This window comes from Triturus cristatus, chromosome 6, assembly GCF_964204655.1.
Source record: "Triturus cristatus chromosome 6, aTriCri1.1, whole genome shotgun sequence".
NCBI lineage: Eukaryota > Metazoa > Chordata > Amphibia > Caudata > Salamandridae > Triturus > Triturus cristatus.
In genome coordinates this window covers 94,677,646-94,698,045 of record NC_140589.1, presented here as the reverse complement: position 1 = coordinate 94,698,045, position 20,400 = coordinate 94,677,646, and the positions used below count along the sequence as shown (strand labels likewise).

At 40.1% G+C, this 20,400-nt stretch overlaps 1 protein-coding gene across 1 annotated transcript in view; it reads left to right on the top strand.

Annotated features, from left to right (window-relative positions):
- LOC146813820 (calpain-1 catalytic subunit-like) overlaps positions 1–20,400 on the top strand; it is a 494,946-nt gene that overhangs the window by 348,896 nt on the left and 125,650 nt on the right. Inside the window, exon 12 of the mRNA XM_085610274.1 lies at positions 1,369–1,408. Coding sequence (XP_085466400.1) covers positions 1,369–1,408 — 40 coding nt within the window. The remainder of the gene's footprint in view (positions 1–1,368; positions 1,409–20,400) is intronic.

Sequence of the window (20,400 nt, the reverse complement as noted above, 5' to 3'; positions counted from 1 at the left end):
TGGCTGTTCTGAAGGTGATGTTTAGTGTACAATGTCTGAGGATGATGTCTGATTTCAGAATAATAGTGGACTGATTGATGATGTTTGATCCAAGGCTGATGCCAGAGATTGATAGGCGGTTTCATACTACATTTGACAGCTGATCTGACGCTGATTTCTAACAACATTTGAAAGGCAACCTGAGGTTTCTGGTAATATTGTATGATTAATCTGAAACTGAAACGTGATGTCAATATGATTGAGCTGAACTCACCCCTAAGGCTGATACTTGAGGGGTGATCTGAGGGCTATAATTTACAGCTCAACCGAGGTTGATTATGGTTAATCTGTGGCTGTTCGGAGACTGATATTTGGTGATTATTCGAAGGACGATTCCTAATGCTACTATTGTATACTGTGTCTGAGGTTGATGCCTAGTGGTGGATCTGAGGTTTATATTTGCTTTGGTTGATTTCAGGTTGATGTCTGCCATTGATGTCTGAAGGCTAATCTCACGCCAATAGACAGAAGATAGTTCGGGCTTCATTTATGAAAAGTGGTGCATCACTAGTTGAAAACAGCGATGCAGCACGTTTCTTTGTGCCCTCCATGCAACACCATGGATGCACCGTATTTAAACTACGGCGCTCCATGTCGCAGGGATTGAACAGATGCATTAGGAATCCTGACATATCTGTTGCCGCAGTAATGATGCATTGCTGGAGTGTGTCAGAAAACAGAAGCAACTCCAGCAATGTGTCATTACTCATGGGCGAGTTCCATGTGAAAGGCTGTGCATCAGTCCTTACTCCTGCTTGAAGCAGGCGTAAGGATTTGACGCTGTGAAGTCGTAGAAGTGGTGAAGGGAAATCTCATAGATTTCACTGCGCCACTTCTACAAGCCTTTTTAAACGGGGGACACCCACCGTGCATACATTATACCTGACGCAGGTTTAATTTAGTGCAGGGCTTTACAAAGTGGGGCATCTGCCTACATGCATCACTTTGTAAATAGGACACAGAGAGGAGCCATGATTGCGTCGCAGCAGCGTTAACTAAAAAGAGATGCAACTGCAGTGTAAGCCCTTCTTAAATAAGCGCCAGTTGATGCCTGATGAAGACTCACATCGAGATGAATTTAGTGCTTGAAAACTTGAGAAAAGGATAGCAAGAAGCTGAAAATGACAGGTCTGAGCTGGCCAATTATATCTACCCTCAAGTAATGTGAGCATGATATGTAACAATATGTCTAATATTTAGCCTGAGCTGAGAGTTATGTTTGTCAGCTATGAAAAAATAGGTGCCAAAAACTTAATTCTGAGCTAAACGCAGCTATATCTGTGATTTATGCGTTCCACTGTTGTGACTGTATTTTTTTTGTTTCATTAGAGAGCTGGATGAGGAAGTCTCTTTAAATCTTTCAAATGAGGTAAGACATGCATTTTTAGTCATGAATTAATTTACACGCATGCACAGAAAAATACAAAAGTTATTAAATGAAGGCAGATTGCAATTTGTGATATGCAGAGTTGGTATATAACAGAAACCTATAAACAAAAGATTTAGGCCAAGGAACGCTATAACATCAATTGTTGTACAATAATCTAATACCATAAGATGGATCACTTGAATACATTTTCCTAATTTACCAGAAATCTCATTACTGCAGTCCATGCACCCAAATGGGCCCATTTAGATAGGGATATCAGCCTGGCTGGGGGCGTGGCTACGGCGCTAAGAGCTATGGTTGCACTGTAGCGGAGCTCCGTAATTCCTTGGGCTCCGGCCCCTAATTAATCAGCCCAAACATCCGATAATCCGACAGATACGAGGCGCCGATGCATCGCACCATCACGGAGAGCACCAGGGAAGTGGCGGCGCATGGCGATTACTGCTCAGCGCGTGTCCTGGGAGTGCGGCCCAGCAGAACATAGAAGCACCGGCCTTGATTTCCGTCGTGCCCGGACTAAGGGGAAGAAGAGTCAGATGCGGAGCGGCTGGCCTCACGCAGTCGGTGGCCTGAAGAAAACTTGGCCATGAAAGGTGTAGATCACTGCCCGGTGGGTACCCAGCGACACCGCCACACGAGACAGAGCCTGACGCATCGTGCATACGGGATGCCTCCACCGGATGAACGGGTCTGCGGCAGCCCATGACATAGGAGCAAATAAGCCTGGAACAGTGTGGGGTGCCCTCCTCCAATAATAAGAAAGGTGGAAATGGTCATGACAGAACTAAGAACGAAGAGAGTAAAAGGATGCAGCGAGAAATAAAAGAACTACAGGACACTAGCCAGAAAATGGAGCGACTTTTGGACCATTATGAAGGGCGGTCCCGGAGAAATAATGTAAGGTTACTTGGGATCCCGGAAAAGGTGGAGGGACAGGCAGCTGACCTCTTTGTGGAAAAGCTTATCTACGACTCCCTCAAACGAAAGACGCTATCAACCTTTTTTACTGTCGATAGAGAGCGCACAGGGTTCCCGGGGGTAGACCAAGGCCCGGTGCCCCACCTAGGCCGATGTTGGCCAGGCTGTTACATTTTAGGGATCGGGACTGTATACTGCAGACCGCCCGCAATGCGCCTCCCCCCTCTAATCTTCTTTAAGTTAGTTTTTCTGGTCAAAGGGCACTCTGCATAGTTGGGGATATGGGCAGTTCGACTCCCAGAGTGCAGGGGAGCAGGGTGGGGGGTTTGTGGGATTATATGCTGTTGTTATGTTTGTTTGTAACAGATTCACTTAGTATGCTGGAGGGCACAGTAATACAAATGTTGTATGCCACGGGTCCAATACTCATTGTTGTATGGAGACATTGGGAGAGTACTGTTGACATTTCCCACTGGGAGACTCGTGATGGGGGTGAATTTCAATTCCGTAGTTTCAAGTAGCTTCGATCCGCACCCACCCAAAACAGCTAGATCACCAAAGGCAGTCCTTCCACATTTTTTTGGATGCAATGGGACTAGTGGATACCTGGAGAGTCCATCACCCCAATGACTTAGGTTTTACTTTTTATTCGGGTACCCATAATAGATTTTCCCGCATCAACTACATCCTCACCCACTCTGTCCAGGTCAGACATATCTGCCAAATTAAACACCTAGAAAGGGACATCTCCGAAATCTGAGAATTAAACACAAGCTTGCCCAAGAAATTGACCATTAATTTAAAGAAAATGAAGGGACGGTTGAATTGGCACAGACCCTCTGGGAGGCTTTTAAGGCAGTGTAAGGAAGGAGAGGAATGCAGACCCATCCCGGTTAGAGCAAGAGATAGCAAAGCTGGAGAGGGAAGCTATTGGACAGGAGAGACGGCATAGCGCACACACTCTCAAGCTTAAGAAAGCTGAGTACAGGGATGAGGCAAGAGAGCTATCAAAAGCACTAGATAGACATAAGCTCGGCCGCATCTACGAGCTGGGGGATAAAGCAAGTAAATTATTGGCATGGCTTGACAAGAGAGAAATGGCTAGTCGTCTAGTTACTGAGTTGAAAGGGCACACGGGGATGCTCTCAGAGACCCACAAGATATCGCTGACCAATTTGCTAGATACTATGAACAGGTCAACACATCTATAGCCGCTAAACGGATGTATGACGTTACAACGCACACTTTTACAACGCATGCACTTACAACGCATTTTTTACAACGCATAATCCATTACAACGCATGACATTACAACGCATGACACTACAACGCATTTTTAAAAACTACCTTTACAACGCATTTCCATTACAACGCATAATACCTTTACAACGCATACCATTACAACGCATAATATTAAATTGCATTTAAGGTAAGTATTAGATAGTATAGGGGTAAAAATTACTATTCTAACTCCAGGGGGTGCAACAGTAGGGTAAGTGTTGGATAGTATAGGGGTAAAAATTACTATTCTAACTCCAGGGGGTGCAACAGTGGGATAAGTGTTGGATAGTATAGGGGTAAAAATTACTATTCTAACTCCAGGGGGTGCATCAGTAGGGGAAGTGTTGGATAGTATAGGGGTAAAAATTACTATTCTAACTCCAGGGGGTGCAACAGTAGGGGAAGTGTTGGATAGTATAGGGGTAAAAATTACTATTCTAACTCCAGGGGGTGCATCAGTAGGGTAAGTGTTGGATAGTATAGGGGTAAAAATTATTATTCTAACTCCAGGGGGTGCAACAGTAGGGTAAGTGTTGGATAGTATAGGGGTAAAAATTACTATTCTAACTCCAGGGGGTGCAACAGTAGGGTAAGTGTTGGATAGTATAGGGGTAAAAATTACTATTCTAACTCCAGGGGGTGCAACAGTAGGGTAAGTGTTGGATAGTATAGGGGTAAAAATTACTATTCTAACTCCAGGGGGTGCAACAGTAGGGTAAGTGTTGGATAGTATAGGGGTAAAAATTACTATTCTAACTCCAGGGGGTGCAACAGTAGGGTAAGTGTTGGATAGAATAGGGGTAAAAATTACTATTCTAACTCCAGGGGGTGCAACAGTAGGGTAAGTGTTGGATAGTATAGGGGTAAAAATTACTATTCTAACTCCAGGGGGTGCAACAGTAGGGTAAGTGTTGGATAGTGTATTGTAATATTATGCGTTGTAATGGTATGCGTTGTAATGGTAGTATGCGTTGTAATGGAATGCGTTGTAAAGGTAGTTTTTAAAAATGCGTTGTAGTGTCATGCGTTGTAATGTCATGCGTTGTAATGGATTATGCGTTGTAAAAAATGCGTTGTAAAGGTAGTGCGTTGTAAAAGTTGCGTTGTAAAGGTTGTTCCCCCCGCTAAACAGGATAGAAAGACAAAAGACCTGCTGTCAGAGATGCAATTACTGACGCTTGCAGAGGACAATAAAACCGTACTAGATAGTGACCTAGCCCAGGAGAAAATAGCCCAAGCCATCCGGGCTCTTCAGTCGGGGAAGGCGATGTGCCCCAATGGGTTGCCCATTGAGCTTTACAAGCTGAAGCTGGACAAAATAGCCCTTTACCTTAAGTCCATGTACGAAGAAAGTCTGGAGAAGGGGTGTCTCCCACAAGATCAAAGGATTACCACACTAGTGGTGATCCATAAAGATGGGAAACCAAAACATAAATGTTTGTCGTATAGGCCCATATCCCTAAGTTACTGGCCACCAGGTTGGCCCGAGTGATTACCGTACTGGTCCATCCGGATCAGTCTGGTTTTATGCCGGCCAGAAACACATCACTGAATCTCAGGCGTCCACATGTAGTGATGGGAAGGGTGGACACTTTAAGAGAGGGTGCAGTGGTGGTGTCACTAGATGCCCCCATGGCATTCGACACAATGGAAAGTCCGTACTCTTTTGCGGTTTTGGAGAGGCTGGGCGGGGGTCATAGATTCGTTGGCTGGTTGCGACTCCTACACATTGAACAGCTTGCACTGGTAGTGGTCAATAATAGAAAGTCTACAGTTTTCCGTCTTCACAGAGGGACGCTTCAAGGGTGTCCCTTGTCTCTGTTATTGTTTGCACTAACGCTGGAGCCCCTAGCCTGTTGGATCCGAATATACCCTATAATTCGAGGATTGAGATGGTTGGAGGGTTGGGAAGATCACATATCACTATATGCGGATGACATTCTGTTATACTTGGCTTCGCCCAAGAGGTCACTGCATAGGGTCCTCAATACCTTCTCGAATTTTGGATCATATTCTGGATATGCGATAAATAGGACGAATTTGGTGATATTTGTGTTATATGGAGAGCCTCCCACCCTTCCCAGGGACTAACAAGTGACAATAACTAGAGAGGGTTTTAAATATTTGGGACTGTTTGTCACCAAGGATCCTAAACTATTTTACAATGCCAACCTATTACTACCTCTGCAGAGATTAAAACATGATGTTGAGCATTGGAAAGCTTTGCCACTCTGCTTACTAGGCAGAGCGGCACTTTTTAAGATGATGTCGCTACCACGCTTATAATATATTCTTTAAGGGTGGCGTAATGTGCGGAAGGGACCTACGCGGAGAGACACGGAGATGAAACCAATCTCCGCACTCTCCGCATAGTTCCCTTACGCACATCCCGCCTCCCGCCTGCCTCCCGCCCGCCCGCCTCCCGCCCTTAGTCTTAAATACATTACAAAAGCAATTGTTAAGTAACCTTACCTTATCGGCGGCATCCCCGGGCTTCGATCCTTCTCCAGCGCGTCTTCTTCTGGGAACAGCGCACGTGCGGGAGCCCGCGCATGCGTATTCCTGCCGAGGAATGCGCATGCTTCACCCCTGGATCAACAACTCCCCTGATCCACTCTCTCAGCTTCGTGAGAGGTGGGAACGAGATCTTATGGATTTAGATGAGGAGGAGTGGCGAGAGGCACTAGCATCACCCAAGGAGGTGGTGATATCATCAAAGTTGAAACTAGTACAATTGAAAGTGCTGCATAGAATATACTATACAGGGCCCACTTTGGTCAAAATGGGCTACAGGGATGATGCTAGATGTAGGCGGGACTGTGATCAAGAAGGCACGTTCCTGCACATACTATGGGACTGTCCGTTCATAGCTAAGTACTGGGAAGCTGTCTTCAGGAGCATAGGGAACGTACTGGGAAAGCGCTTGAACCCAAACCCTAAGTTGTGTTTATTGAATGTGTGGGAGCCAACGGGCCTGGGTATTATAGAGAGGTCATGGGTAGCCGTGGGAGGAGCAGTGGCCAAGAGAAATATTGCAAGAAAACGGGGGGGCAAGAGGTGCCAACAAAGAGGGAGTGGATGGAGGATATGGATTGGTGTGTGTTTTCTGTGAGAAAACAGTGTATGTGTCTAGGGGGTGCCGGAAAAAATGGATGCAATTATGGAATAAATGGATTGTCTTCAGGGGAGAGATATGTACTCCGCTGAAACTGCCGGATTGAACCTCCCTGGAGGAGATGGAGATGTATGGGCAGATTTGCCACTATATTGTGGACACAAATTACGGACAATGAAGGAACTGTCTGAAAATCCAGACATTGTCCTTCTCACCGAAAGGTGGCTTACTGAGGAATCTGCTCCCCAGGAAAAGCTGGCGGGGGGCTTGCAGCCATTATCCGTCAGGACCACCAGTTTACCTCTCTAGGGGTCTCTGGCATTCCCTCAGTTGATATTTTTTGAGAATATCAAGGACCCCCTGTAAATGTTTAGGTAAATTCCTAGGACAGGGTAACAGACACAATGAAGAGTATATTCCTAGGCATATCCATTAGATATAGATATCAGCCACTCGGTCAAGAGATATAAAACTAAAAACGTAAGAAAAACTATTAATAAAAACCAGTGTACCATACAATAATAAAGGTTAAAACATTTTTTTATTTTTGACAATATAAAATCATATTTTGTGTTTAAATCAACGAAGAACTTAAACACAATTCAATTTCTAAAAATGTACATAAGTTTTTAAAAAAGAACAAAACTTTAACCAAATATTAATAAGAATGCAGACACAATAACATACAAAGACTTATTCAATAAACACAATATGAAATAATAAAAGTGAATCAAAATTTAGACATTCAAAATAAATGGAGTTGCGGCAATGGATTATCTTCGACGCGCGTTTCGGCGCAATGGCGCCTTCGTCAGGAAAGCCACACAATGTTTCCTGAAAAGATCAAAGGTACACTGGCTTAACATATGGAACAATATAAATTTTTTTGGTGTCGGGATAACATAGTTGCCAAAGAAATTGGCTGTGGGATTAAAATTAGCTCTTCCGAGTATAACAATTACATGCTGGAGAGGATGTGAGAAAACGAACCGCATAATGAGAAAGAAATAGATGATAGTGATGACTAGATATAGACGTGAAAAGTAAGAGATATTTTGGATAGAGTATCTAAAGTGAACAGGGTGGATTAGCTATGATCGTGACGATAGAATTCTTATAGAACTAACGATAGATTGACCTGTTTTAGCAAAGAAAAAGTTTGAAAATCCCAAGGGTGAATAGTGAGCACCATAGGTGCAAGAAGTGATAACCACAGATTGACCATCAAAGAGAAGAAGGGAAACTTACTTAAAAAACAGTGAGAATGAGAAGTAGGGATTTGGTACTTGCTGATAAAGTAGTCACTGAAAAGTAATTTAAAGAAATAAAGAACAAGGTTTATTCGAGTTAGAACCTGATGGAATCCTGATCAAGACTTTAATTCTGGGTTTACACGTATCGATGAATTACCTTTTAGTTGATATTTTTATCAGCTCTCGCACTGTGGTAGCTGGGATATTTTAAACAGGTGACTGATGAAGCAACTGTTTTAGTGATGGTTTCTATGAAGATATAATTAAAAATGTAAATGTAATTAAATTTATTGATCACAATGTTTGCGTAATTCACCAATATAAAAGGCGATAGTGCATACCTAGTTGAATTTAGCGACAGGGATAAATGGTAGTTCGAGATATAAAGTTCTAGTTCCTTTCACGTGCAGAAGTATATCTTCTTTCTTGGTTTCTTTCTTTTTGTTTGTATCTTATTTTCTTTCTGTCAAGAGGTCTAAATAATAAAATATAAACGGGTAAATTATAAGATAATTCCAATGTTTGGCAAAGAGATTCAGAGCGATTTTAGTCTAGCAATGTGTCTAAAGTGTTGGCTTCGGTGATATCATTACACATTATCGTTTTTCCTTAATGGCACTAAGCGAAAATTATGCATTATCCTTCCTTTCTACTTACAACGCTCAAAACTATTTGACCGAAAAGGTAATGACCGTAACCGGTACGGATCAACTGTGTTGTAAATGTTTGGCGGTGAAGTATTGAATTCAAAGATACTTATAGCGAGTAGGTAAAGAAGCTAATGGGCTCCGTTACAATAGCCTATGTATAATGAGCTATTAGTTACGATTTTCATGCATTGCTGACGGCTCGGTGGAGAGCCGAGAGGTTCCGCAAAGCGCTTACCTATTGATAGAAGATCCTCGTAGCGGTTTGGGCGTATCTCACTGCCTTCTTTGCCACTCACGGAAAATTTTTTGCCATTGATGTCAGGTGGATGGAGAGAGGGGTTTTAACCAATAGGGTGGTACGTCACTTGCGTAACGGAAGTACTAGTGCGGTCACGTCCGGAATGGACGAAAAAATACATAATGACTGGGAAATGTATATTATACATCACAGGACAACTACGGACTTTCCCTGATTTTGTGGATATTCATTATTGTACACTTAATTTAATTTTATCAGAGAGGCGATATAGACACATTATATCAATGGCATCAGAGAAATATATGCAAGTTTGGATCTGGGGGGAGCATATATGTCTCTACCAACTCGACGTCGATTTTCTTTAGTTAGAACTTTTTTTTGGATTTTCTTTCTTTTCCGAATTATATAAATCTTTATTCGTATGGCAATATGTTTTATGTATGTTTCATTAGGAGTTGTTTCTATAGAAAGTATATTGAATATATGAATAAAATGGGTATCTAGAGATGGTAGAGAAATGAATATAATAAAGAAATCGTGATTCATTGTTTCTAAAACATAATAACGGTGTTGTATATCCAATGGATATTTTTAAATTTAGCATACTAGTTTATGAGTGGATGCCCTATGATGTAGATATGGAGGGGGTGGGGGGGGGGGTTTGGGGAAGGAAAGGGAGGGTGGGGGGGGGGGGGGAAAGGGGGGAGAGGATTTTGAGTGCTACTTATATTTTTGTTGACAAGTGGTATGTGTAATCTCTATATATATAGCAAGCGGGACATTCACTTTATGTAAGAGTAAGGATCATCTTTAATGTGTGATGGTAGAAACTGAAAGTGTAATTTGACGGTATGGGGGGAGGCCCTATCCTATGGCATTTTCCCATGGCAATTCGTTGTTAAGGCCGCATTGGAATGTGTTCAGAACAAAAATCCAGAATACTTCTCTTTTTTTGCGTATCTTATCGCCACCGTTGTTCTCAGGGATATGAATTTTTTCTAGGATTCTCCATTTGATTTCTTCTGGTTTGTGTCCTGCCTCCATATAGTGTTTAACTAAAGGTGCAGACATTTTTTCATTACGGATAGCAGAACGATGTTCAGCCATGCGGATATGGGCTGCTCTAGAGGTTTCACCGACATAGCCCAGGTTGCAAGGACACAAAATGAGATAAATCACATTTTGTGTCTTGCAATTCCATAGCTGTGATGCTTGAATCTTGTAGTTGTTGTGTATTAAGGTTTCACCTTCTGAAACCTGAGTGCATGATTTACACGTGGAGCATCTCACGGTGCCTTTGACCGGTTTCTTGCCATCAATAGTTTTTTGGATGAAGGGAATGGTCGACTTAAACCTAGAATGCACAATCATGTCCTTAAGGTTTTTGTTTCTCCGGTGTGCAAATAGAGGTTTGGCAATCTTGTTTTTTAATTCAGGGTTGCTATTTAAGATATGCCAGTTGGCGTTAATTATTTGCTTCACGGTGGCGTTTAGAGTAGAATGTTTCGTGATACAGACTAGTTGGTCTTTCTTTTTGCGTGTGTTATTTGTAAGCAGATGGTCTCTATCAAAGAAGCGTGCTCGTTTGTACGATTCTCTGATTAGTCTCCGTGGATACCCACGGAGTAGGAATTTTTCTTTCATTTTTTCTGCTTGAGTGTCAAAATCTGTCAGGTTGGTGCAGTTGCGGCGAACTCTGAGAAATTGTGAGAAAGGAATGCTATTTTTTTGGGACCGTGGATGGAAACTATTAAAGTGGAGAAGAGTGTTTTTTGCTGTTGGTTTGGTGAATAGCTCAACTTCCAGTATACCAGATTTATGTTTTATTAGAATATCCAAAAATTCTACCTGTTGTGTACTGGTGTGAGCTGTAAATTTTAGATTTGGGTCTGTTAGGTTTATCCACAGAAGAAATTCCCCAAGGGTAGCTTCCCCATCGGTCCAGATCAAGAAGATGTCGTCAATGTATCTGGACCAATGGGAAACAGACTCAAAAAATGGAGCTACTTCATTGTAAATGAACCTCTTCTCGAATAGAGCCATGTAAATGTTGGCTATTGTGGGAGCAACTGAAGCTCCCATGCTGACTCCTTTCGTTTGGTGGTATAATTGTTGGTCAAATTCAAATATATTTTCTGTCAGGACGGTCTGTAGGCATTTAGTGAGGAAAGGTTTAGAGCAAGGGATGTTGTACTCATCAATAAACCAAAGAACCGATTCCAAAGCTTCTTTTTGGGGGATGTTGCTATATAAGGATTCTACATCCAAAGTTACTAGGATATCAGTGGCTGGATTGAAATGAAGGTTCTCAACTCTATTGATGATATCACAAGTATCTTGCACAAATGAGGGAATTTGGCAGACAAATGGTCTGATTTTGTGATCTAAAAATTTCGATATTGGTTCAGTGACCGAACCAATAGTAGACACAATGGGTCTGTATGGGGGGTCGTAGATGTTTTTGTGTGTTTTTGGGACCCCATAGATGCAAGGAGTTTTTTTATCTGATGAGTTCAAAAAATCGAATTCTTTTTTGCTAATGTGGCCAGCTTCCAGGGCGGCCATTGTGTATGTTTGTATCTCTTGGCTTACTTTTGTCATTGGGTTAGATGTTATTTTTTTGTAGAATTTGTGGTCATTAAGCATGGCTTGCATCTTTAATTTATAGTTGTCAGTGTCGGTGATCACGATTCCCCCTCCTTTGTCACAACTTTTCACAACAATATCCTTGTTATTTGCTAATGCTTTTAAAGAAAGGAATTCTTCTTTGTTCAAATTATATAGTGGTTTAGGGATGAAACGAGTAGCTTGATCTAGTCTTTTTAAAACTACATGTTCAAAGATTGCGACTTCAGGGCCAATTTGGTCTAAAGACGGAAGAAAAGTGGAGGGTAGTGATAGTTCCTTTATGGTATTTGGATCTTCGGAGGGACCTCTTTCTTCGTTGAAGAACTTCTTCAACCTAATTTTCCGAAAAAACGAAAAGATGTCTTTGTAAAGTTCAAATTTGTTGGCAGAAGCGTGGGGAACGAAGGAGAGTCCCTTTGATAATACCGTGTTGGTTATAGAATCTAATGTGTGGGATGATAAGTTAAAGATGGGAATGGTTTCTTTTGTCTCCAGTGTTGTTTGTTGCGAGTCTTTAGAGATGGTTGTGGGTATGTTTGGTGATGATAATTCTTTTATCTCCAGTATTGTTTGTTGCGAGTCTCTAGAAATGGTTGAGGGTCTGCTTGGTGATGGTAATTCTGGTATGTCTCTCTGGATTGTGGTTGGAATCTGACTCTCTGGCGACCCCTGTTGTTCCCGCGCTGTCCCAAAAAAGGCTTGCGTGTGGTTTGATTTGGGGGATTGTATCTACCATCTGACTCATAATAGGTTGGATTATTTTCTCCTTCTGAGTCGGTTGTGTCAGAGAAAGTCCTAACTTTTTGGCTTTTGGAGGTGGTCTCATTTATGTATTGATTGGCTTTATAGAAGTGCTCTCCAAGATATGGATAGGTTCTCTCTATTGAGTAAAACCTTTTATCTTTTGTTAGTTTCTCTGTTTTACGTTTATTTAGATACTCGGCAAAGGATGCTAACTCTTTTTCTGATTCCTCCAATTTCTTTTTTGCGTCCTCTAGGCTGTTACATTTTTTTATTTTGTCTTCTAATTCTAGGAGTTCTAATTTTAGGGTCGCTACTAGTTCTTTTGCTGTCTCTATTATTAGGATCATCAGATCTCTTGAACATCTACTGGCTATCATGCTCCATTTTTCTAGAAAAGGTTTGTGTTGGATAAAGAGGCCCGGGATGTTACGAACACGGAGCCCCTGGGGGATAATTCCAGCTCTAAGGTATTCTATCATAAATTCTCCATGCGCTTCCATCCTTTTTATTTTTTTCTTTAGGTTGGATATTACTAAGATGTCATCATTATTTTGCATATTGATATTGGTGCTATTACTGAAAGTATTGCTGCTGCCCACAAGTGCAGCAAAATCTTCGTCTGAGAATCCGAAAGTTCTGAGCTTGTCCATGGCTACTATAGGATGTAGGTAGTCCCTTACTGTTGGAATAGTTAATGGTCTAAGAAAAGTTGGGAGATAACCGTTAGAGTGTATAGATTAGACAGCTTATTTCAAAATGTAAGATAGGAGAGAGAAGAACCAGTGATAATGGGAAGAGCTGATTTTTTACAATGTAAGGTTGACAAGTGGGGATAAAGAAACACAACAACAGTCCCGCACAGACAGGCTGTGGGTAAATCTTTTGAGAATATCAAGGACCCCCTGTAAATGTTTAGGTAAATTCCTAGGACAGGGTAACAGACACAATGAAGAGTATATTCCTAGGCAATTACATTAGATATAGATATCAGCCACTCGGTCAAGAGATATAAAACTAAAAACGTAAGAAAAACTATTAATAAAAACCAGTGTACCATACAATAATAAAGGTTAAAACATTTTTTTATTTTTGACAATATAAAATCATATTTTGTGTTTAAATCAACGAAGAACTTAAACACAATTCAATTTCTAAAAATGTACATAAGTTTTTAAAAAAGAACAAAACTTTAACCAAATATTAATAAGAATGCAGACACAATAACATACAAAGACTTATTCAATAAACACAATATGAAATAATAAAAGTGAATCAAAATTTAGACATTCAAAATAAATGGAGTTGCGGCAATGGATTATCTTCGACGCGCGTTTCGGCGCAATGGCGCCTTCGTCAGGAAAGCCACACAATGTTTCCTGAAAAGATCAAAGGTACACTGGCTTAACATATGGAACAATATAAATTTTTTTGGTGTCGGGATAACATAGTTGCCAAAGAAATTGGCTGTGGGATTAAAATTAGCTCTTCCGAGTATAACAATTACATGCTGGAGAGGATGTGAGAAAACGAACCGCATAATGAGAAAGAAATAGATGATAGTGATGACTAGATATAGACGTGAAAAGTAAGAGATATTTTGGATAGAGTATCTAAAGTGAACAGGGTGGATTAGCTATGATCGTGACGATAGAATTCTTATAGAACTAACGATAGATTGACCTGTTTTAGCAAAGAAAAAGTTTGAAAATCCCAAGGGTGAATAGTGAGCACCATAGGTGCAAGAAGTGATAACCGCAGATTGACCATCAAAGAGAAGAAGGGAAACTTACTTAAAAAACAGTGAGAATGAGAAGTAGGGATTTGGTACTTGCTGATAAAGTAGTCACTGAAAAGTAATTTAAAGAAATAAAGAACAAGGTTTATTCGAGTTAGAACCTGATGGAATCCTGATCAAGACTTTAATTCTGGGTTTACACGTATCGATGAATTACCTTTTAGTTGATATTTTTATCAGCTCTCGCACTGTGGTAGCTGGGATATTTTAAACAGGTGACTGATGAAGCAACTGTTTTAGTGATGGTTTCTATGAAGATATAATTAAAAATGTAAATGTAATTAAATTTATTGATCACAATGTTTGCGTAATTCACCAATATAAAAGGCGATAGTGCATACCTAGTTGAATTTAGCGACAGGGATAAATGGTAGTTCGAGATATAAAGTTCTAGTTCCTTTCACGTGCAGAAGTATATCTTCTTTCTTGGTTTCTTTCTTTTTGTTTGTATCTTATTTTCTTTCTGTCAAGAGGTCTAAATAATAAAATATAAACGGGTAAATTATAAGATAATTCCAATGTTTGGCAAAGAGATTCAGAGCGATTTTAGTCTAGCAATGTGTCTAAAGTGTTGGCTTCGGTGATATCATTACACATTATCGTTTTTCCTTAATGGCACTAAGCGAAAATTATGCATTATCCTTCCTTTCTACTTACAACGCTCAAAACTATTTGACCGAAAAGGTAATGACCGTAACCGGTACGGATCAACTGTGTTGTAAATGTTTGGCGGTGAAGTATTGAATTCAAAGATACTTATAGCGAGTAGGTAAAGAAGCTAATGGGCTCCGTTACAATAGCCTATGTATAATGAGCTATTAGTTACGATTTTCATGCATTGCTGACGGCTCGGTGGAGAGCCGAGAGGTTCCGCAAAGCGCTTACCTATTGATAGAAGATCCTCGTAGCGGTTTGGGCGTATCTCACTGCCTTCTTTGCCACTCACGGAAATTTTTTTGCCATTGATGTCAGGTGGATGGAGAGAGGGGTTTTAACCAATAGGGTGGTACGTCACTTGCGTAACGGAAGTACTAGTGCGGTCACGTCCGGAATGGACGAAAAAATACATAATGACTGGGAAATGTATATTATACATCACAGGACAACGACGGACTTTCCCTGATTTTGTGGATATTCATTATTGTACACTTAATTTAATTTTATCAGAGAGGCGATATAGACACATTATATCAATGGCATCAGAGAAATATATGCAAGTTTGGATCTGGGGGGAGCATATATGTCTCTACCAACTCGACGTCGATTTTCTTTAGTTAGAACTTTTTTTTGGATTTTCTTTCTTTTCCGAATTATATAAATCTTTATTCGTATGGCAATATGTTTTATGTATGTTTCATTAGGAGTTGTTTCTATAGAAAGTATATTGAATATATGAATAAAATGGGTATCTAGAGATGGTAGAGAAATGAATATAATAAAGAAATCGTGATTCATTGTTTCTAAAACATAATAACGGTGTTGTATATCCAATGGATATTTTTAAATTTAGCATACTAGTTTATGAGTGGATGCCCTATGATGTAGATATGGAGGAGGTGGGGGGGGGGGGGGGGTGTTTGGGGAAGGAAAGGGAGGGTGGGGGGGGGGGGGGAAAGGGGGGAGAGGATTTTGAGTGCTACTTATATTTTTGTTGACAAGTGGTATGTGTAATCTCTATATATATAGCAAGCGGGACATTCACTTTATGTAAGAGTAAGGATCATCTTTAATGTGTGATGGTAGAAACTGAAAGTGTAATTTGACGGTATGGGGGGAGGCCCTATCCTATGGCATTTTCCCATGGCAATTCGTTGTTAAGGCCGCATTGGAATGTGTTCAGAACAAAAATCCAGAATACTTCTCTTTTTTTGCGTATCTTATCGCCACCGTTGTTCTCAGGGATATGAATTTTTTCTAGGATTCTCCATTTGATTTCTTCTGGTTTGTGTCCTGCCTCCATATAGTGTTTAACTAAAGGTGCAGACATTTTTTCATTACGGATAGCAGAACGATGTTCAGCCATGCGGATATGGGCTGCTCTAGAGGTTTCACCGACATAGCCCAGGTTGCAAGGACACAAAATGAGATAAATCACATTTTGTGTCTTGCAATTCCATAGCTGTGATGCTTGAATCTTGTAGTTGTTGTGTATTAAGGTTTCACCTTCTGAAACCTGAGTGCATGATTTACACGTGGAGCATCTCACGGTGCCTTTGACCGGTTTCTTGCCATCAATAGTTTTTTGGATGAAGGGAATGGTCGACTTAAACCTAGAATGCACAATCATGTCCTTAAGGTTTTTGTTTCTCCGGTGTGCAAATAGAGGTTTGGCAATCTTGTTTTTTAATTCAGGGTTGCTATTTAAGATATGCCAGTTGGCGTTAATTATTTGCTTCACGGTGGCGTTTAGAGTAGAATGTTTCGTGATACAGACTAGTTGGTCTTTCTTTTTGCGTGTGTTATTTGTAAGCAGATGGTCTCTATCAAAGAAGCGTGCTCGTTTGTACGATTCTCTGATTAGTCTCCGTGGATACCCACGGAGTAGGAATTTTTCTTTCATTTTTTCTGCTTGAGTGTCAAAATCTGTCAGGTTGGTGCAGTTGCGGCGAACTCTGAGAAATTGTGAGAAAGGAATGCTATTTTTTTGGGACCGTGGATGGAAACTATTAAAGTGGAGAAGAGTGTTTTTTGCTGTTGGTTTGGTGAATAGCTCAACTTCCAGTATACCAGATTTATGTTTTATTAGAATATCCAAAAATTCTACCTGTTGTGTACTGGTGTGAGCTGTAAATTTTAGATTTGGGTCTGTTAGGTTTATCCACAGAAGAAATTCCCCAAGGGTAGCTTCCCCATCGGTCCAGATCAAGAAGATGTCGTCAATGTATCTGGACCAATGGGAAACAGACTAAAAAAATGGAGCTACTTCATTGTAAATGAACCTCTTCTCGAATAGAGCCATGTAAATGTTGGCTATTGTGGGAGCAACTGAAGCTCCCATGCTGACTCCTTTCGTTTGGTGGTATAATTGTTGGTCAAATTCAAATATATTTTCTGTCAGGACGGTCTGTAGGCATTTAGTGAGGAAAGGTTTAGAGCAAGGGATGTTGTACTCATCAATAAACCAAAGAACCGATTCCAAAGCTTCTTTTTGGGGGATGTTGCTATATAAGGATTCTACATCCAAAGTTACTAGGATATCAGTGGCTGGATTGAAATGGAGGTTCTCAACTCTATTGATGATATCACAAGTATCTTGCACAAATGAGGGAATTTGGCAGACAAATGGTCTGATTTTGTGATCTAAAAATTTCGATATTGGTTCAGTGACAGAACCAATAGTAGACACAATGGGTCTGTATGGGGGGTCGTAGATGTTTTTGTGTGTTTTTGGGACCCCATAGATGCAAGGAGTTTTTTTATCTGATGAGTTCAAAAAATCGAATTCTTTTTTGCTAATGTGGCCAGCTTCCAGGGCGGCCATTGTGTATGTTTGTATCTCTTGGCTTACTTTTGTCATTGGGTTAGATGTTATTTTTTTGTAGAATTTGTGGTCATTAAGCATGGCTTGCATCTTTAATTTATAGTTGTCAGTGTCGGTGATCACGATTCCCCCTCCTTTGTCACAACTTTTCACAACAATATCCTTGTTATTTGCTAATGCTTTTAAAGAAAGGAATTCTTCTTTGTTCAAATTATATAGTGGTTTAGGGATGAAACGAGTAGCTTGATCTAGTCTTTTTAAAACTACATGTTCAAAGATTGCGACTTCAGGGCCAATTTGGTCTAAAGACGGAAGAAAAGTGGAGGGTAGTGATAGTTCCTTTATGGTATTTGGATCTTCGGAGGGACCTCTTTCTTCGTTGAAGAACTTCTTCAACCTAATTTTCCGAAAAAACGAAAAGATGTCTTTGTAAAGTTCAAATTTGTTGGCAGAAGCGTGGGGAACGAAGGAGAGTCCCTTTGATAATACCGTGTTGGTTATAGAATCTAATGTGTGGGATGATAAGTTAAAGATGGGAATGGTTTCTTTTGTCTCCAGTGTTGTTTGTTGCGAGTCTTTAGAGATGGTTGTGGGTATGTTTGGTGATGATAATTCTTTTATCTCCAGTATTGTTTGTTGCGAGTCTCTAGAAATGGTTGAGGGTCTGCTTGGTGATGGTAATTCTGGTATGTCTCTCTGGATTGTGGTTGGAATCTGACTCTCTGGCGACCCCTGTTGTTCCCGCGCTGTCCCAAAAAAGGCTTGCGTGTGGTTTGATTTGGGGGATTGTATCTACCATCTGACTCATAATAGGTTGGATTATTTTCTCCTTCTGAGTCGGTTGTGTCAGAGAAAGTCCTAACTTTTTGGCTTTTGGAGGTGGTCTCATTTATGTATTGATTGGCTTTATAGAAGTGCTCTCCAAGATATGGATAGGTTCTCTCTATTGAGTAAAACCTTTTATCTTTTGTTAGTTTCTCTGTTTTACGTTTATTTAGATACTCGGCAAAGGATGCTAACTCTTTTTCTGATTCCTCCAATTTCTTTTTTGCGTCCTCTAGGCTGTTACATTTTTTTATTTTGTCTTCTAATTCTAGGAGTTCTAATTTTAGGGTCGCTACTAGTTCTTTTGCTGTCTCTATTATTAGGATCATCAGATCTCTTGAACATCTACTGGCTATCATGCTCCATTTTTCTAGAAAAGGTTTGTGTTGGATAAAGAGGCCCGGGATGTTACGAACACGGAGCCCCTGGGGGATAATTCCAGCTCTAAGGTATTCTATCATAAATTCTCCATGCGCTTCCATCCTTTTTATTTTTTTCTTTAGGTTGGATATTACTAAGATGTCATCATTATTTTGCATATTGATATTGGTGCTATTACTGAAAGTATTGCTGCTGCCCACAAGTGCAGCAAAATCTTCGTCTGAGAATCCGAAAGTTCTGAGCTTGTCCATGGCTACTATAGGATGTAGGTAGTCCCTTACTGTTGGAATAGTTAATGGTCTAAGAAAAGTTGGGAGATAACCGTTAGAGTGTATAGATTAGACAGCTTATTTCAAAATGTAAGATAGGAGAGAGAAGAACCAGTGATAATGGGAAGAGCTGATTTTTTACAATGTAAGGTTGACAAGTGGGGATAAAGAAACACAACAACAGTCCCGCACAGACAGGCTGTGGGTAAATCTTTTGAGAATATCAAGGACCCCCTGTAAATGTTTAGGTAAATTCCTAGGACAGGGTAACAGACACAATGAAGAGTATATTCCTAGGCAATTACATTAGATATAGATATCAGCCACTCGGTCAAGAGATATAAAACTAAAAACGTAAGAAAAACTATTAATAAAAACCAGTGTACCATACAATAATAAAGGTTAAAACATTTTTTTATTTTTGACAATATAAAATCATATTTTGTGTTTAAATCAACGAAGAACTTAAACACAATTCAATTTCTAAAAATGTACATAAGTTTTTAAAAAAGAACAAAACTTTAACCAAATATTAATAAGAATGCAGACACAATAACATACAAAGACTTATTCAATAAACACAATATGAAATAATAAAAGTGAATCAAAATTTAGACATTCAAAATAAATGGAGTTGCGGCAATGGATTATCTTCGACGCGCGTTTCGGCGCAATGGCGCCTTCGTCAGGAAAGCCACACAATGTTTCCTGAAAAGATCAAAGGTACACTGGCTTAACATATGGAACAATATAAATTTTTTTGGTGTCGGGATAACATAGTTGCCAAAGAAATTGGCTGTGGGATTAAAATTAGCTCTTCCGAGTATAACAATTACATGCTGGAGAGGATGTGAGAAAACGAACCGCATAATGAGAAAGAAATAGATGATAGTGATGACTAGATATAGACGTGAAAAGTAAGAGATATTTTGGATAGAGTATCTAAAGTGAACAGGGTGGATTAGCTATGATCGTGACGATAGAATTCTTATAGAACTAACGATAGATTGACCTGTTTTAGCAAAGAAAAAGTTTGAAAATCCCAAGGGTGAATAGTGAGCACCATAGGTGCAAGAAGTGATAACCGCAGATTGACCATCAAAGAGAAGAAGGGAAACTTACTTAAAAAACAGTGAGAATGAGAAGTAGGGATTTGGTACTTGCTGATAAAGTAGTCACTGAAAAGTAATTTAAAGAAATAAAGAACAAGGTTTATTCGAGTTAGAACCTGATGGAATCCTGATCAAGACTTTAATTCTGGGTTTACACGTATCGATGAATTACCTTTTAGTTGATATTTTTATCAGCTCTCGCACTGTGGTAGCTGGGATATTTTAAACAGGTGACTGATGAAGCAACTGTTTTAGTGATG